The sequence below is a fragment of the Anabrus simplex genome, chromosome 4, assembly GCF_040414725.1.
Source record: "Anabrus simplex isolate iqAnaSimp1 chromosome 4, ASM4041472v1, whole genome shotgun sequence".
NCBI classification, from domain to species: Eukaryota; Metazoa; Arthropoda; class Insecta; order Orthoptera; family Tettigoniidae; genus Anabrus; species Anabrus simplex.
This window is the reverse complement of record NC_090268.1, coordinates 436,613,738-436,633,026: the sequence shown is the minus strand read 5'-3', so window position 1 is coordinate 436,633,026 and position 19,289 is coordinate 436,613,738. Positions and strand designations below refer to the sequence as shown.

General features: G+C 39.6%; 1 protein-coding gene across 1 annotated transcript in view; it reads left to right on the top strand.

Moving 5' to 3' along the window:
- LOC136872322 (integrin alpha-PS3) overlaps nucleotides 1-19,289 on the top strand; it is a 238,851-nt gene that overhangs the window by 98,758 nt on the left and 120,804 nt on the right. The window contains exons 7-9 of the mRNA XM_067146136.2: nucleotides 3,342-3,414; nucleotides 5,982-6,126; nucleotides 12,405-12,606. Of these exons, the coding sequence (XP_067002237.2) occupies nucleotides 3,342-3,414; nucleotides 5,982-6,126; nucleotides 12,405-12,606 (420 nt within the window). The remainder of the gene's footprint in view (nucleotides 1-3,341; nucleotides 3,415-5,981; nucleotides 6,127-12,404; nucleotides 12,607-19,289) is intronic.

Genomic DNA, 19,289 nt, shown 5'->3' with positions numbered 1-19,289 from the left:
TTGATCTTTCATTTATACATTACATTTTTAGCTTTAGCATACCTGCCTGAAATCTTACGGTTGGATTTGTCTTTTTTCCTCATTTAAAATCATTGTATGATCACATTAAGACATTTGTCAATAAAAATATCGGCACATTCCTTACACATATGATGCAATGAATTAACATTTAATAGCTGGACAATTTTCCTCTTAACATGAAGCCTACTAACAGAAAGAAAATCTATAAAATCCCGGCTTTAATCTGAGAAGAGGGATAAAAGAAAGAAAAGTTTGAAAATGTTGTCGATAGTGATGCTTTGAGGAATATTTACGTACAATTAGAGTAAAAATGTAACATACCCTTGACTGTATAGTCGAGGATTTTTAAAGTCGCTGGCCTGGAAATGATCTGAACAGATCTTATAATTCTTATACAAGCGTAACGTCCCTTCTTTCTTGTACACTTTATCCAAATCGCTTCTGTGACATTTCAAAACCCACAAATCACACCTACAACAACACATCGGTATTGAAGGTTAACTGCTGCACTATACTATAAAATATGCGTATTATATTTTAAGCCCGTTAAAACATGGGTCGAGCAGGTCAGAAGATTATGAAGTACTATAAAAATCTCTCTCACTGGAAGAATATATATGCAAACACAATATTACTTACATGTTCTTGTCACGAGGGAACCTGAAGAACGACCGCGCATTTTTCTCTACTTCGTAATTACTGCAGCCAAACACAGCACATACCTTTCCCCTCATGTTGAGAGGAGATATCAAGGAATGACACACGCTACTATTTAATTATGTCAACTCACTGAAAACGCATAAATAACACCAAAAACTTCACAAAAAATACACGTGCTCTTATGACAGAATCAGTACCGTTCAGGTCTATCCGCTAGAGTGAGCTCCAATAGCTGTCCCTCGATATCTCGCTCAGTGTCGCGTTTTGTCTCTACTGTATTTGGTTATTCTCTAGACTATATCTCGAAATTTCGATAACTCGAAATAAAATTTAACACCCGAGGTGATTAGAGATATCGATGTTCTACTGTAACATGTTTTCTTCTGCTTCGTCTGAGGAACATCCTGAAAGTTCGACCGTACTTTATTGTTCCACTCTTGTATAAGGCACATGCCAGTCAGTATCAAGGGAGCGTCAATCACAGTAAAAGTAAGCAGTAATCGACGGTCACGCGCAACGAGCTAGAATAACATAGAGGGGCTGTATACCTGACATCAGCGCTCCCTGCTTGAAGCAAGTTGATAAGGGGCAGCCATGTTAATGGTTGTCAAAACAAAGCGAATTGGCGCGAGAGCATATGTTGAGGTGATAGGGAGATCGTGCATGCCAATTTAATTCCCTAAGTTTTAAGAAGTGAAAAGATAGATTCTCGCTTTCAAGAATGCCAGCCGTAAGCTCAGCGTATGGATGTACTAATCGGAGTAATAAAACCAAGGATATATCGTACTTTAAGTAAGTATTACTGAATTATAGCCGAGATTCCTTTTCGTAATTTCTGTTTGTAATTAAATCCATTTTATTGTTTACTTAGCGAAAGTACGGATAGCCACGGTAATTATTTGTCGAATTTTGTTTCAGATCTCGTTTAAAGAACAAGGAATTAACTGAACAATGCGTTGTGAGGGCGAAAAGAGATAAATGGTATCCCACTCAATTCAGCTGCTTATGCTCTGTACATTTCCAGCCCTATTTAATTTTAATTCACATTTACAAATAAAGGAAATGGAACGCCCACCACCAAGAAAACGTAACCACAAAAAAGCACTTATTTCGTTCAAACGTACACCAAGTATGATAAATACAGCATTTTACTGCTATTTTTGAAATGTATACAGCCTTTATTGTAGATGTCTGTTGCCTTGGTTTTTAAAACTATGCCACACTTCATAATGGACAACTTTCAAGCTAGTAATCCCAGTATGATATGATAATCGGAGAAACATGATATCCCCCTATATTATAATAAATAATTACACTAGACGATTATTGTGGTAAAGTATTCATGGACCGCCTCTGTGGTGCACTGGTTAGCCTGAGCAGCTGCCACCCCTGGAAGCCCGGGTTCGATTCCCAGCTCCGCCACGAAATTTGAAAAGGGGCACGAGGGCTGTAACGGGATTCTATCAGCCTGGGGAGGTCAACTGAGTAGAAGTGGGTTCGACTCCCACCTCAGCCATCCTCGAAGTGATTTTCCGTGGTTTCGACTTCTCCTCCAGGCAAATGCCGGGATGGTACCTAACTTAAGGCCACGGTCGCTTCCTTCTCCCCCCCCCCCACAAGGCCCCTGTTCAGCATAGCGGGCGCAGCCCTCCCTCAGTTGTATCCCCCGACCCAATGTCTCACGCTCCAGAACACTGTCCTTGAGGTGGTAGAGGAGGGATCCGTCGCTGAGTCCGTGGGAAAAACCAACCCGGCAGGGTAAACAGATTAAGAAAGGAACACAGTACTCATGAGGATGCAATAATTTTAAAAATATTAACAGAATGAGGTTGTAACTTATTAGAGGTCCCTATGATTTTAAGGTTTCCTGTCATAAATATTTATGTCCATCGTTTTTATTCTAATTTACGCTTAACCACAACAGCCAAACAGGGTAACGCTCTTGTTCCGATTTCGAGGCCTATTCGTATGTCACTGTGCGATGATTTCGAACTACCCTACAATCAACTGATCGTGATGTTGGCCTCGTGCCGCAATATGAAGTGGCGGTATTCGCTTTCATGCTTCAAGCTTTCGGCAACGGACTTTAATTCTCCCCCAGCGATTCTAAAATGCGCATTTTCTACACTTTTCGTCATTTAAAGGCCATGCCCCCTTGCTTGTGTGACAACAGGAAACATGGCGGACGTTCGTTCTATTAGGTTCGCCCAGGCAGCGCTTCCGCCTCTCTATGTTATTCTAGCTCGTTGGTCACGCGTCTGTGAGAGGTCATTTATCGGGAAAGGCGACTACAAGCCTCACTATTGTGTACTGTTCGCTGTAAGAGGCAGTGCTGGAAGCCACTAGTTCGACCCACCGGCGTGCAGTATGAATGACTGAAGGTGTGTGTGTTACAATAATGAGTAAAATGTGTGTTTTCAGGACTCTGATAACCAGCCATAGTATTTTATTAGTATTGTGCAGTACGTGGGAAGCACGCACTAGTTATATAAATTACCTCCACAGGCGCCCACGTCGTTCTTTAAAACCTTGTAGCAGACATTCTACACCATGAACTGAATGGTTAAGCCAAAGGCAATGATGAAAATTTTTGTGACGTCTGTGTAAAAGATGTCTGAAACTATAAAATATATAATATTAATACAAAATTTTGTTTCCAGCCTCCCAGAGGAACACAGTACGACGCCAAGCCCATAGAAATCTCAGTGAAGTGTACAGTTCCTGTTCAATCAAGTAAGTTCATACAACAGGCTTTTTACTGGGCAACTATTTACCTTAGCGTAGTACAGTTCGAGGCAACGTGTAAAACTAACATACAGTAACCGCAAAAATGGACATATTTATGATTTTACAGCAATTGACAGCTTACAACTTCGTCCCTCTACTTACTGACCCAACATTTGATATTATTTCTCATGTTAAATAAACAAATTGCCTGTTAAGAATGTTGTTGTGAATAACACTTCAACGCTTTCATTTGAAACAAATGTATGTATCCAAAACCATAATTAAAAAAGCAGAATGGAACAGATGGAAAATAGCGTAAGTGTAGTGACAGCACTGAAGAAAATAGTGAATTAAAAGCAGTATTCTTTCTAAAATCAAACAAAACTTAATGTAACGTCATAGTATTTTCGTCATCTTGTTTAGTGACTTAAAGATGTACCTTACTTCGGTAACACTGCCCTCTGTGGACCAGTAGTACAGTGCTGGCCTGTGATCTCCATAAGTTATTAAAGTGACAGTGGCGAACTACCGGTACTACATTAATTATGTGTCCATAGCATCACCAATTCATTTTCACTTACCGGTACTAGTTTACACAAAGCAAGCAATTTCGTAGATATATGTACATGATAGTGATTTGATAGAATCTGAGGATGTTCTTGTAGAACGAAACCTGCCATTCTTTGTTTAATAGACGGTATTTATTTACAGGTATATCATAGACTATAGTGTTATATATGTTTTAACTAGTGTTTCCGTCAGATTGAAAAGTTTTTAAGTTACCGGTACCGAAAAATGGGGTGAATAGGATCACTGGGGTGAATAGGATCATAAAGTGATAAAGTTATTGCCTTCACTTTTCAAGGAGTAAACGACTTTCTTTTTAAAGATTTCCATGTTTATACAATTATATGCTATTTTCTCCTCGGAATCCAGTAAATTTCATGAGTGGGGGTTGCCTGTCGTGACACCTGCACATTTTCCCGCCATTTGTGTCACTGTGACAATATATGGGAGTGAAATAACTTTGTCTAAATCTCAGAAGCTATTAGATTCCCCGAAATCACAGTTGGTATTTTGTATTCAAAATATATTCCAGAATAATGTGTGAAATAGGCAATATTGTGCGTCTATTAGAGTTTCTGGAATTTAGGTTAACCTCGCTTTGTAATTTTTGTACGCTTGTTTGGGGTGAATAGGATCACCTTGCCAAGAACTTTCAAACGAGATCCATATGCATGGGCTTACAAGAAACATGATCCTGGGACCATACAATTGGCTAAGGATGCAATTAATAAGAAAGGTGTTAACATAAGAGCTGCAAGTAAGCAGTTTGGGGAAGAGTTTTAAAAGTGTTGCCACCTGATGATGGAGTAAATGATCCTGATCACGTCAGAGAAGTGTTGGACGATTCTTTCAAGGCTTTTCTAATGAGCACCCGGCATGCGATATGAAGAGAACGTAGTGCGGAAGCAAAAGAAGAAGCTGGATGTTGCTCCAGACAAAAGCGTGACTTGTAGGTAAGAGTGACTCATCCTCAAATCCTAACGTGAGTGAATCTCAATGTGAAGTGGATGTTCCGGCAGCTAACAGTGATATTTCCGAACGTCGTTTGCATGAACAGAATTCAGAAGGGAATGCAAATAACATAATACAAGTTCCCGCTGATGAAGTTGAAAATGGGGACTGACTACTGATTTCCTTTCTGACCAGTAAACCAGGCACTAGTTCCAGTATGAGTCACTCTTTTATTGGTCAAGTTCTAGAGAAGAAAGTGAAGGATCGATTTGTGGCCAATTTTGTGAGGCCGAAGGTTACTCGAGATTTTGCTGGTTACATTTACACTTTTCCTGATGTTGAGGACATGTGAATTTTCCTATACTCAGGTAATAGGAAAACTGGACAATCCACATATAATGAGAAGGGGCCAATTGAAAGTCACTGTGCACTCTGACTCTGCTTTCATAGAATATCATTCCTTGATAAAACAAAAACAAATGTTTCTCCTTCATATATGTTGTTGCCATTACATACACATTACAATACATTTGAACTATGTACTATAAATAGCATTTTTTGTTATTTTATTTATGAAGGCGCTATTCCTGCTACAATTTTCACAGATATTTTTTTACTTTGGCAAAAATGTTTATTTTTTTTACCCTAATCAGTTTTGTTTTAGTTACTTCAGAACATTAAACTGTAATAGAAAATATATTTATGTGTTTTAACTATCAAATAACCAATCACATTGACCCCAGTTTGATGTGAATCGGATAACTTTCATATTAATATGCCTGATCCTATTGACCCCAGTCAAGGGGTGAATAGGAAGACTTAACAAATTGGTTAAAATCAAGGAAATATGAAGGAATTCTAGAATATTTGTCAATAAAGTTATAAAACATAGTAGGACTCATGTACTGAAACAAAAAAGGAGAATAATTCTGTATTCTTTCTGTTGGTAGGTTAATGTTCCTCGTGAAAGTGATCCTATTCACCCCATTTTACGGTACTTTAATTAAGTTGACATTGAAAAGTATGGCTTCCTTCTTAATAATTATGTTCTACAGGGCAGGAGTTCTGCAAGAACTGTCCAGTGGTGGACCCTGAACGAGAGATACGGAGCCAGTTGAAGATTCCAGTTGATCTGCTTTGCGGAAAGAAGACAGAGTGCTTTCCAGATCTTGTCCTCCAAGCGGAATTTGTTAATATCTTGTAAGTCAGTTATGACAAACTAAAATGCTACCAAGAAAGCAGAAAGTGCAAGCTTGAAAGTTCAGGGCATGTTTAAGCGGGTAAAGGCACAGTATAGCAGTGCAGCAGGTACGGCTTATGTTGGCGGTGACGTGTCCGAAAGGAAAACTTCACTCCCTTCCAAATATGATTCTTTTTAACGTCGCATGGACACAGGTAAGTTTTATAGCAACGATTGGATAGAAAGGGCTAGGGGTGGGAAGGAAGTGACCATGGCTTTAAATAATGTACAACCCCAGCATTTGCCTTGCGTGAAAATGGGGAACCATGGAAACAATCTTCAGGGCTGCTGACAGTGGGGTTCGAACCCACTATTTCCCGAATGCAAGCTCACAGCTGCGCACCCCTAACCGCACTGTCAACTCACTCAATCCAAATGTTTCTATTCAATAAATTAATTCATGGTTTAGCTAGATAGAGGACCAAAGTTAAACACAATATTTTGCATTTCAATGATGATAATAATAATAATAATAAAAGTAAACTCGTGTTCTCACCCCAAGGTGGTGGAGCTCTTTTCAGACACACCCCCAATGGAGGTGAGTTGCATATACTATTTCAACAACATACCAGCCCTCCTGCCAATGTGAAAACCCTGACAGTACCTGAAATCGAACCTGGCCCTCCGACGATGGCAGCTTACCGTTATGCTACGAAGATGGACATAATAACATACATACATACATACATACGTTATCATTATAGACTGTTATGCCTTTCAGCATTCAGTCTGCAAGCCTCTGAGAATTTACTAAACGTCGCCACAATCCTCGATTTGCAACTAGTGTTGTGGCCTCATTTAGTTCTATACCTCTTATCTTTAAATCGTTAGAAACAGAGTCTAACCATCGTCGTCTTGGTCTCCCTCTACTTCTCTTACCCCCCATAACAGAGTCCATTATTCTCCTAGGTAACCTATCCTCCTCCATTCGCCTCACATGACCCCACCACCGAAGCTGGTTTATGCGTACAGCTTCATCCATCGAGTTCATTCCTAAATTAGCCTTTATCTCCTCATTCCGAGTTCCCTCCTGCCATTGTTCCTACCTCTTTGTACCACCAATCATTCTTGCTACTTTCATGTCTGTTACTTCTAACTAATGAATAAGATATCCTGAGTCCACCCAGCTTTCGCTCCCGTAAAGCAAAGTTGGTCTGAAAACAGACCGATGTAAAGATAGTTTCGTCTGGGAACTGACTTCCTTCTTACAGAATACTGTTGATCGCAACTGCAAGCTCACTGCATTAGCTTTACGACACCTTGATTCAATCTCACTTACCATATTACCATCCTGGGAGAACACACAACCTAAATACTTGAAATTATCGACCTGTTCTAGCTTTGTATCACCAATCTGACATTCAGTTTTGTTGAATTTCTTACCTACTGACATCAATTTAGTCTTCGAGAGGCTAATTTTCATACCATACTCATTGCACCTATTTTCAAGTTCCAAGATGTTAGACTGCAGGCTTTCAGCACAGTCTGCCATTAAGACCAAGTCGTCAGCATAGGCCAGACTGCTTACTACATTTCCACCTAACTGAATCCCTCCCTGCCATTTTATACCTTTCAGCATATGATCCATGTAAACTACAAACAGCAAAGGTGAAAGATTACAGCCTTGTCTAACTCCTGTAAGTATCCTGAACCAAGAACTCATTCTACCATCAATTCTCACTGAAGCCCAATTGTCAACATAAATGCCTTTGATTGATTTTAATAATCTACCTAATCTCCATAGTCCCCCAGTATAGCGAACATCTTTTCCCTCGGTACACTGTCATATGCTTTCTCTGGATCTACGAAACATAAACACAACTGCCTATTCCTCTTGTAGCATTTTTCAATTACCTGGCGCATACTGAAAATCTGATCCTGACAGCCTCTCTGTGGTCTGAAACCACACTGGTTTTCATCCAACTTCCTCTCAACGACTGATCGCACCTTCCCTTCCAAGATGCCAGTGAATACTTTGCCTGGTATACTAATCAATGAGATACCCCGATAGTTATTGCAATCCTTCCTGTTCCCTTGCTTATAGATAGGTGTAATTACTGCTTTTGTCCAATCTGAAGGTACCTTACCAACACTCCACGCTAATTTTACTACTCTATGAAGCCATTTCATCCCTGCCTTCCCACTATACTTCACCATTTCAGGTCTAATTTCATCTATTCCTGCTGCCTTATGACAATGGAGTTTATTTACTATCCTTTCCACTTCCTCAAGCATAATTTCACCAACATCATTTTCCTCCTCCCCATGAGCTTGGCTGTTTGCAACACCACCATGATGATTTCCTTTTACATTGAGAAGATGTTCAAAATTTTCCCTCCACTTCTCCAGTGATTCCCTGGGATCTATTATGAGTTCACCTGAATTACTCAAAACACTGTTCATTTCCTTTTTCCCTCCCTTCCTAAGATTCTTTATTACTGTCCAGAAAGGTTTCCCTGCTGCTTGACCTAGCCTTTCCAGGTTATTACCAAAATCTTCCCATGACTTCTTTTTGGATTCAACAACTATTTGTTTCACTATGTTTCTTTCATCTACGTACCAATCCCTGTCTGCCTTGGCCCTTGTTTGGAGCCATTTCTGATAAGCCTTCTTTTTACGTTTACAGGCTGCTCTCACTTCATCATTCCACCAAGATGTTCGCCTTTTCCCATCTTTACACACAGTTGTTCCTAGGCATTCCCTTGCTGTTTCTACTACAGCATCCCTGTATGCCACCCATTCACTTTCTATATCCTGAACCTGCTTACTGTTCGAAACTTCTCACTAATCATATCCATGTACTTCTGTCTAATTTCCTCATCCTGGAGATTTTCTACCCTTATTCGTTTGCACACAGATTTCACTTTCTCTACCCTAGGCCTAGAGATACTTAGTTCACTACAAATCAGATAGTGGTCTGTATCATCGAAAAATCCCTGAAAAACTCGTACATTTCCGAAAGATTTCCTGAATTCAAAGTCTGTTAAGATATAGTCTATTATGGATCTGGTACCCCTAGCCTCCCATGTGTACCGGTGAATAGCCTTATGCTTGAAGAATGTATTTGTAACAGCTAAACCCATACTAGCACAGAAGTCCAGCAAACGCTTCCCATTCCCATTAGCTTCCATATCTTCCCCACATTTGCCAATCACCCTTTCGTATCCTTCAGTTCTATTCCCAACTCTCACATTGAAATCGCCCATTAGCACTGTTCTATCCTTGCTGTTGACCCTGACCACGATGTCACTCAATGCTTCATAAAACTTGTCAACTTCATCCTCATCTGCACCCTCACATGGTGAATATACGGACACAATTCTAGTCCTAATTCCTCCAACTGACAAATCTACCCACATCATTCGCTCATTTACGTGCCTTACAGAAATTATGTTGCGTGCAATGGTATTCCTGATAAAGAGCCCTACCCCAGACTCTGCCCTTCCCTTTCTAACACCCGTCAAGTAAACTTTATAATCTCCTATCTCTTCCTCCTTATCTCCCCTTACCTGAATATCACTTACTCCTAGCACATCCAGATGCATCCTCTTTGCTGACTCAGCCAGTTCAACCTTCTTTCTTCCATAAACCCCATTAATATTGATAGCTCCCCATCGAATTCCATTTCGTTCGCCAAGTTGTTTCCAAGGAGTCCCTCGCCTGTCAAATGGGAGTGGGATTCCATTACTCCCATAGGTCCGAGGCTTGCTTAAAGTGTTCTGAGCTCGGTAAATTCATGAAGCAGGATGCTGCCCTACTTGAACATAGTCCAAGTGAGGATCTCTCCTCTAACGGGTTATGGACCACCGGTGAATTGTATAGTCCTAGCCGCCTGAGCACAAGGAGGGCCACGACTCAGAATATGTCCGAGATGCCCACTCCCATACTATAGCAACTGGTATCCCGACTCTCAGGACCACTTACTAGGCCACTCAGCCGTTGCCCATGGTTCACGAACTAGGACATGACTACAGTAATCCACAAACATGAACCATTGGACATAATAATAATAATAATAATAATAATAATAATAATAATAATAATAATAATAATAATCGTAAACCACATCTGTTGTACGTGAAAGTGAAACACAAATTGAATGTTTTCACTTCTGTTTTATAAATACTGTACACATTTTTTAACGTATCGTCTTAGAGCCTGGGTTAACACCAGCGTCAGCCTTTGGGACCACTTAGTGCAAGACTGCCTTCTTATTCTTTCCAGAAGATCCGTTATCCCGTGTACCCAGATCCCGTACTTACTTCTTTCTTGAACCAGTATCTCAGACACACACAGTCATCGCACAATCATCAGTCATCTGTATTTAGGGCTGTTGCCCAGGAGGCAGATTCGCTATCAATTATTTACCTAGTTTCCTCTTAAACATTTTTAAAAAGAACTTGGAAATTTATCGAACATTTCCCATGCTAATTTATTTCAATCCCTTACTCCTCATTGTATAAACGAATATTTGGCCCAATTTGTCCTCTCGAATTCCAACTTCATCTTCATATTATGATCTCTTCTACTTTGAAAAGCTCCACCCCAGCTTATTCGTCATCCACGCCATGTCCTCCACTGACAGCTCGAAACATACCCCATAGGCAAAAATATCTTAAAGATAATTTATTAAAACCACCTATTCAATACATACCACGTTTAATGTGGATTAAATCTACATGAATTTATATAGACTTATCACCTATCAGGTACATGGTTCACCCTTTTTGGGCATCTTGAGCCTGTAGTCAACTTTAAGGTCAAGGTCAAGGACCTTATTTAACCATACATAGTATGAAATATGGATGTTAATGTTACACAGTAAAAACCTCTTAAAAATAACATGCCACAATAATATGAATAATACATAAATGTTAGTGACATAAACCAAGGGTATTTTAACACAATTAAAACTTGTCAGTCCTATTCTATCTAATTTTTAAAAACGTCCAAAACTAAAATGGGTCTTCTTCATCCAACTTGAGGATCATTAGGATGACAATGGTCTTAGGTCAAGAATATATTCACCCAGGGGCAAATGGTATGTATTGAATAGGTGGTTTTATTAAATTATCTTTAAGATATTTTTGCCTAGTGTCACTTTCAATATGGAACAATTATGATAGTTGTTACTTGTAACATACCGCATAGTCGAGCATCTTGTCACCTTACTTCCAAATCTTCCCAGCTCAAAGTTTTCAACATTTTCGTAACACAGCTCCTGTATTGGAAATCACATACATGTGAATCAAAAGAGCAGAGGGCGTATAAGTCTCTGGCAAGACCCCAACTAGAGTATGGTTCCAGTGTATGCTATCCTCACCTGGATTACTTGATTCAAGAACTGGAAAAAATCTAAAGAAAAGCAGCTTGATTTGTTCTGGGTGATTTCCGACAAAAGAGTAGTGTTACAAAAATGTTGCAAAGTTTGGCTTGGGAGAAAGGAGACAAGCTGCTCGACTAAGTGGTATGTTACGAGCTGTCAGTGGAGAGATGGCGTAGAATGACATCAGTAGACGAATAAGTTTGAGTGGTGTCAATAAAAGTAGGAAAGATCACAATATGAAGATAAAGTTGGAATTTTAGAGGACAAATTGGGGCAAATATTTGTTTAAAGGAAGGGGTTTTAGGGATTAGAATAACTTACCAAGGGAGATGTTCAATAAATTTCCAATTTCTTTGCAATAATTTAAGAAAAGGGTAGGAAAACAACAGGTAGGGAATCTGGCACCTGGGCAACTGCCCTAATGCAGATCAATAGTGAATGATTGATTGGTTGGAAAGGGAATATAATACATTAATTATTCTTACTAAAATATCCTGGTAAAAGAAAATAACTGAAGTTAAAAGGTTTGCTGTTCTCACTGTTCATATATCATGTGGGTTGTGGGGTCATGTGAGGTGAATGGAGGAGGATAGGTTAATTAGGATAATTATGGACTCTGTTATAGAGGGTAGAAGGAGACCAAGCCAACGTTGATTAGACCCTGTTCCTAATGATTTAAAGACAAGAGGTGTAGAACTAAACGAGGCCACAGAACTATTGCACGTTATAAATTTCATTTCATTGCATGAATTTCAGATTTTCACAAGTTGCCACAGAACTAGTTAAAAATAGAGGATTGTGGTAACGATTAGTAAATTCACAGAGGCTTGCAGACTGAATGCTGAAAGACATAATAATCTATAAATAAGATGTATTTACATATTTTTAATCAAGATCGAATTCATGTTTCAGCCCTCCATACGTGATCGGTAGTACCAATGTTATCATTATAAAGATGAGGCTGGAGAACAAAATGGAGCCTGCCTACAACACTCAGTTTAACATCTCAGTCACTGAGGCCTGCCGCTTCAGAAGAATACCAACCCTCTGCCAGGTACCTACCAAAGGTCAGCTGATGTGCACCGTGGACAGACCACTTTTACAACATGACAAGGTAAGCCGGCTTGCTTGTCGTAAGAGGTTACTCGCCACATCGGTTATCCTGGAACCTCTAGCTAAGTCTGGCATTACATCTGATTTCTGATTGTTCCAGACTCCTCTTTAGTTATCTGACCTTCCTCAGTCAACCCTTGTTCTCTTCTGACCCTGATGATATTAGGCTTGGGAGTATTTTATTTTCACACCCTTCGTGGCCCTTCCCTTCCTTCTGAGAATACTCTCCTTCCTCGAATTGTAAGAATTCTTGCATTTTTCTTCTGTTTAGGGTAAAGTTGTACTTTTGCTTGTGACAAGAATCACCACAACCACCTTAAAAAAAACCATAATATTAACCGTACACTGCATAGTGTAGCGTTTTTGCTACATAATATTCTTCTTCTTTTAGTCCAGTAATATGCTAAATGATGGCAAACCTAGCTATGTACATAATATCTTTGAAATCTGTACTTCCAGAAATTATGCTACAGAGGGCTAAGGGCAATGATTTTCTCCATCTATGTGCTATCTTATCTTAGCCTGTGGCAGTTGGACATGTGTCATGGCGGCTGTACATGCATGAGTAGCATTGAAATATAATTCTAGGTGATTCGCTGATGATTGAAGTTTAACAAAAATACTGCACTATCCACAATATCCTTATCTTTTAGCATAAATGTCTAATAATGTTTAATTTACAATATTTGTTACTAAAAAGTCATGAAATATGAGTGTAGCGTTTTTGCTACATCATGCAGCTAAGGCATTTATTTTCAGATGCATGTTTGAAGGTTACAGGCAGCAATGACTTGAAGTACTTATTGATAGTGTTCTATTGATGATTATTTCATTAATGCTGCAAGATTTAAGTCATAATAATAATAATAATAATAATAATAATAATAATAATAATAATAATAATAATAATAATAATAATAATAATAATAATAATATTTATTGTAATTTATATTGCGTTTTCTCAACATGGATTTGTTTACCTTTATCAGATATATTCGTAATTCCTTTTGACATAAATGTCTTATATCTGGGGATCATCTGAAAATATGCGTTATGGAAGGTAGCCTGACAAAAGTGTAACCATAGCAACTCTGCAGGCTGTGATGTAAGGTATGGATGGATGGCCAGACAATGTCACCTAGTAATCGTGCAATCTGTGATGTAAGGTGTGGATGCACGGCCAGACATTGTTACCTAGCAACCGTGCAGGCTGTGATGTAAATTATGGATGGATGGCCAGATGATGTTACCTAGCAACCATGCAGGTTGTGATATGAAGTATGGATGGATGGCCAATCAATGTTACCCAGCAACCATGCAATCTATGTTTTATGGCTGGTGGTCATCTGAAATTAGCAGCCGTTGATGGATGGCCATGACCGAGCAGCACTGCGTTTGAAAAAGAATGCAGATTGTTTCAAAGGCTATCACATCAGTTGAACTGCGGATATGACCTATCCATTTGAGCAAGCTATTATTTTCCAATTCCTTCAATGTAATAAATCTCTTTTAATTGTTTAAAAATAATTTTAATAGTTTTATATGTTATTATAAGTAATAAACAATAATTCTGCTCATATACTATACTGGGTTACATTTGTACATTAGTAGCCTGCAATGCATGATGTAGCGTTTTTGCACATTCCTGAATTTTTCCCTTTTTGCCCACCAGTATGATCAAATACATCAAAAATATGTTATCAATGTGATGTTACATATCTAATCTCCCTCTAATAATATTTTCACGTCAGAGTTGTGGGTGTAAATAAATTCATGCAGTGTAGGGTTAATTTTATTTCCACCCTCTGAACATCTTCTAACTCCCAGGTGATTCTAACCAGAAACAAAGGTCCGCTGAAATCCTTTCTGTGTGCTATCAGTGATATTTGTGTTTAACTATAACCTACTATACTTCCTCTTCATCATCATTTCCTTCGCTAGAGCTAGTGATGATTTCATTTCGTCTGTGTGGCGGTATTTCGTTTGTTCCATAATTTCTAGTATTGAAACACGAAACTCATCAGTGCAGTCTGGGCTATTGCCCAGATGGCAGACTCCCTATCAGTTGTTTACCCAGACTTCTTTTAAATCATTTCTAACAAACTGGAATTTCATTCACTTGGACTCCAGTACTTCCAAGTTTTAAATGCCAACAATACGGTCTCTGATTGGACGCAACCACAGGCACCTACAGAGAGACTCAGTAGTCAGAACTAAGAATTGACAACACACCAAAACAAAATAAAGTCAGGGTCTCTCTAAATTTCCTAAGCTAACCTAACCTAACCCCATGGCATTACAGCCCTGAAGGGCCTTGGCCTACTAAGCGAATGCTGCTCAGCCCGAAGGCCTGCAGATTACGACGTGTCCTGTAGTTAGCACGACGAATTCTCTCGGCCATTATTCTTTGCTTTCTAGAGCGGGGCCGCTATCTCACCTTCAGAAAGCCCCTCAATTCTAATCAAGTAGGCTGAGTGGACCTCGAACCAGCGCTTAGATCCAGGGAAACATTGCTGACCTGGGTGGGAATAAAACCCAGGGCCGCCGGGTAAGAGGCAGGCACAGTACCCCTACACCACAGGACCGGTTTCTAAATTTCCTACTTATACAATAAAGAACTGGAATTCTCAAGAAAGTATAAACTGCACTTAATTAAATAATGCAGCAAAACATTCCATATAACTTCAAGTTTCAAGAACAAGTATTACAAGTGCTCAATATGGCTTCGTCAATCAATCAGTCAGTCAATCAATCAATCAATCAATCAAGCAAGCAACCAAACAATCAACATTGATCTGCATTTAGGGCAGTCACCCAGGTGCCAGATTCCCTATTTGTTGTTTTCCTAGCCTTTTCTTAAATGATTGCAAATAAATTGGAAATTTATTGAACATCTCCCTTGGTAAATTATTCCAATTCCTAACTCCCCTTCCTATAAATGAATATTTGCCCCAATTTGTTCTCATTAATTCCAAATTTATCTTCATATTGTGACTTTCCTTCTTTCTACTAATGTCATAAAAACCCGCCACAACAGATTCATCTTACCTCACACCCGACCCCGTAGAGACAAACAAGAATGTCTTTCATCTTCTTTCTTTCTTTCTTTCTTTCTTTCTTCATCTGTTTACCCTACAGGGTTGGTTTTTCCCTTCGACTCAGTGAAGGATCCCACCCCTACCCCCTCAAGGGCAGTGTCTTGGAGCATGAGACTGCGGGTGAGGGATGTAACTGGAGAAGAGGACCGATACCTCTCCCAGGCAGCCACACCTGCTATGCTGAACAGGGAAGATTGGAAGAGACAGGCAAGGAAGAGGGAAGGAGGCAGTCATGGCCTTAAGTTAGGTACCATCCTGGCATTTGCCTGGAGGAGAAGTGGGAAACCACAAAAAACCACTTCGAGGATTGCTGAGATGGGAATTGAACCCACCTCTACTCAGTTGACCTCCAGAGAGTGAGCGGACTCCATTCCAGCCTTCGTACCACTTTTCATATTTCGTGGCAGAGCCAGGAATCGAACCCGGGCCTCCTGGGGTAGCAGCTAATCACGCTAACCACTACACCACTGAGGCGGCCATGTCTTTCATTTTCTCACAATTCATGAGCCTTACCATACCCCCCCACCCCCCACCACCCTGTGAGTGGAGTTAAAGGATGCATTATCTGTAACCCCTCTGTGTCGTAAGAGGGAAACAAGCAAACAATCTGCACTTGCTCTCTCGTCTTCTAAGCCCGAAAACATACTCACGATTCTATGCTTTAACGTATAGCAGAGGAAATGTTCAGTTGTGAAGTCTACGTTTCACAGTTGTAATACATATAGCTTGTGGATATCTTTACCACTTTAAGGGGAGACAGTAGCCATTTTTGGTTGAAGATACCATGCTTAGATTTTTATAATTTTATTTAGCTGGAAGTCCATTTTATAATGTTCAAGTTTTTTTGTTGTTGCTGAAATACTACACCGAACGCCATTTAAATGCTATGAGACATATAAGAGAGTCATACCTCCTTTCCAGATCTGTTCCTTCTGTCTTTAGAACTGGAACATTTTCAGTTTTCTGGCCTAATTCCTTTCTATTTCAGAGGTTTGCGGATTCTTTTGTAACTAGCCATATATCCTATCTGTTAGTGATTTTGTCCCAAAATCTACAAATCATATCTTATAGGGATCAGTGGTTGCTACTGTTTTTCTTATCCAAACTTGCAGTTCATTTGGACTTGGAGGAAGAGGTGGAGGAAACACTTTGTCATTAACGTAATCCCACACACAGAAATCCAAGGGCATCAGATTGAAATTACAAGTACAATTAAATATATATCTTTTTACAATTGGCTTTACGTCGCACAGACACAGATAGGACTTATGGCAACAATGAGACAGGAAAGGGCTACACGTGAAAAAGAAGCGGCCATGGCCTTAATTGAGGTACAGCCCCAGCACTTGCCTGGTGTGAAAATGGGAAACCACCCAAATCATCATCAGGGCTGCTGACAGTGGGATTGATGATGATGATGATGTTTGTTGTTTGAAGGGGCCTAACATCTAAGGTCATCGGCCCCTAAGACAGTGGGATTTGAAACCACTATATCCTGCGTTCAAGCTCACAGCTGCGCACCCCTAACCCCACGGCCAGCTCGCCCGGTACAATGAAATAGAAGTAAGGCATGATTATGCAATTAAAAGTCATTTAGTATTTGAATACACACTAAGAAACTAACAGACACTTAGGAGACTACCAGACTGACGAATGCACGTGGCAAGCGGGTGAATTATACCTCAGTGTCCATGACCTTGGCAAAAAAAATATGTACCCCTACTACCCTTACTCACAGCACATGCAAAGTCTCCACTACTTGCCACTATACAAATCGGTTAGCCGCGATGAACGGCATTATGTGCGTATTTCCGCCAATAATTATGTTAACAATAAAGAAAATAAAGGAAAAAATAAGCAGATAAGACAACAAGGTTTGTACAAATAGCCTTTTAAAGTAATTCCCAGTTCCAGCTGGCTAAAGTGGAATAGAAATGTAATGTTTACTCCACAAAGTGGGGGGGGACTGTCCCTCCTCACTCTACCCCTTAATCACCGCTACTGTTTGTAAACACGCCAAAAATGCATAAAAGGAACTTTAATAACTTATTAATTTATACACATGTAGACATTCCACTCAATAAAAGAGTTGCTTGTATGAAACAAAAACTAATCCTGTTCGGCGAAATATGTGTATAGAAGGGATATGTCTGTTTGGAGCTTCGGCTGCATTCCGACCAGGTTGTTCAGATTATAGTAATGTCTGTGTATTCATCGCTGTTGAACATACTAGCCATTGCCGATATGCAGACAGCAAATATAGTGCGGCTGTACCATATGCCAGCCTAGAACTATGTGGTGGAAAACAAGGTTTACTAATGCAAGAGGTGCGTTAGACCTGTAGCACTGAGTAACATGCTGCGAGTGACACGCCGGTTCTTATCTCTTCATATTCTGATGTAACCTGCCCGCTAGCAGTAGTGCCCCTGCGAAAATCAGTTGGTAGATATCCCATTCACCATTTATGCATGCAGGACATTTATAAGTAGAAAGTATGGCGTTCGGGAGCCACCTGGTATAAGTGGAAGGATTTTTCAAGTAGAAGAGGCTTTGAAAATGTCAATGAAATGCATCTGTTCCATTGTTTGTCCTCGGATCATTGTATATTTGATTCTGTGACACAATTGTGACAGGAAAAATGTTAGAGTTACAATCAGAAAATTTTAAAATTTTTCTGTCTGACAGAGCAAAACTCTGTGAAAGCATCTGATATTTTCCCACAGGGTCCAAAAAAGTTATTTTTAACCAGTGTTGTTGGTTTTATCTTTCCTTTTTTTTTTTTCCAAGGGCTCATTGCCATTGCTCCAGATTTTCTACAGCCTATAGGCTTCTTGTACTTTCCTATTTGGAATTAGCATGATTCCAGAATTCCTATGTTCTTAGAGTAGGCCTATACATTCCCAGTAATGAGTGTGCAGTTAATTCCTTTGATTCAATGACTGCATTTCCAATTAACCTCCTGCAGGCTACAGCCTCATATGCACAGATATTATGATGGGTTGTTTCTACATCCTTCCTGCATAATCTGAATTCTAGGTTGTTCTTTACAATCCCCATTTCATTTAAGTGGTTCTTCACAGCACTCACAGATGAATGTCCTGTGAAGAATGCTACTAAGAACTGTACTTCAGTCTCAGTTGTTTTCTTCCATGGTCCTTTAATAAAGTCTCCCATCTTTGATGCCTCTTGTTGTTTTCTACCTCTTAAGGTGCTCATTACTGGACCAGTCCCTGATGACTTCCATAATGGAACCACAAGAGCTGGTTCTGGTCCTATTAAACATAATGCTGAATCCCTGTCTAGCAAGTTCATCAGCTTTTTTTATGTCCTTCAATGCCTCTGTTTCCTGCTACCAACAACAGATTGACAGGTTTGACACTGCAGTAAGTCATTCTTCTACTGGTTTAGAAGACACTCTGGGACTCAATAAAGCCCCAAGTGCCATTTGGTTCCCTGAAATTATCAGAATCCTTTTGCTTTTAAAAGCTTTTCTTACATTTTTATATACACACTATAGATTGCCTTGAAATACCATTACGTGACAATATTGAGGGGAGAACTACTGACCTGCAGAACATGTGTCACT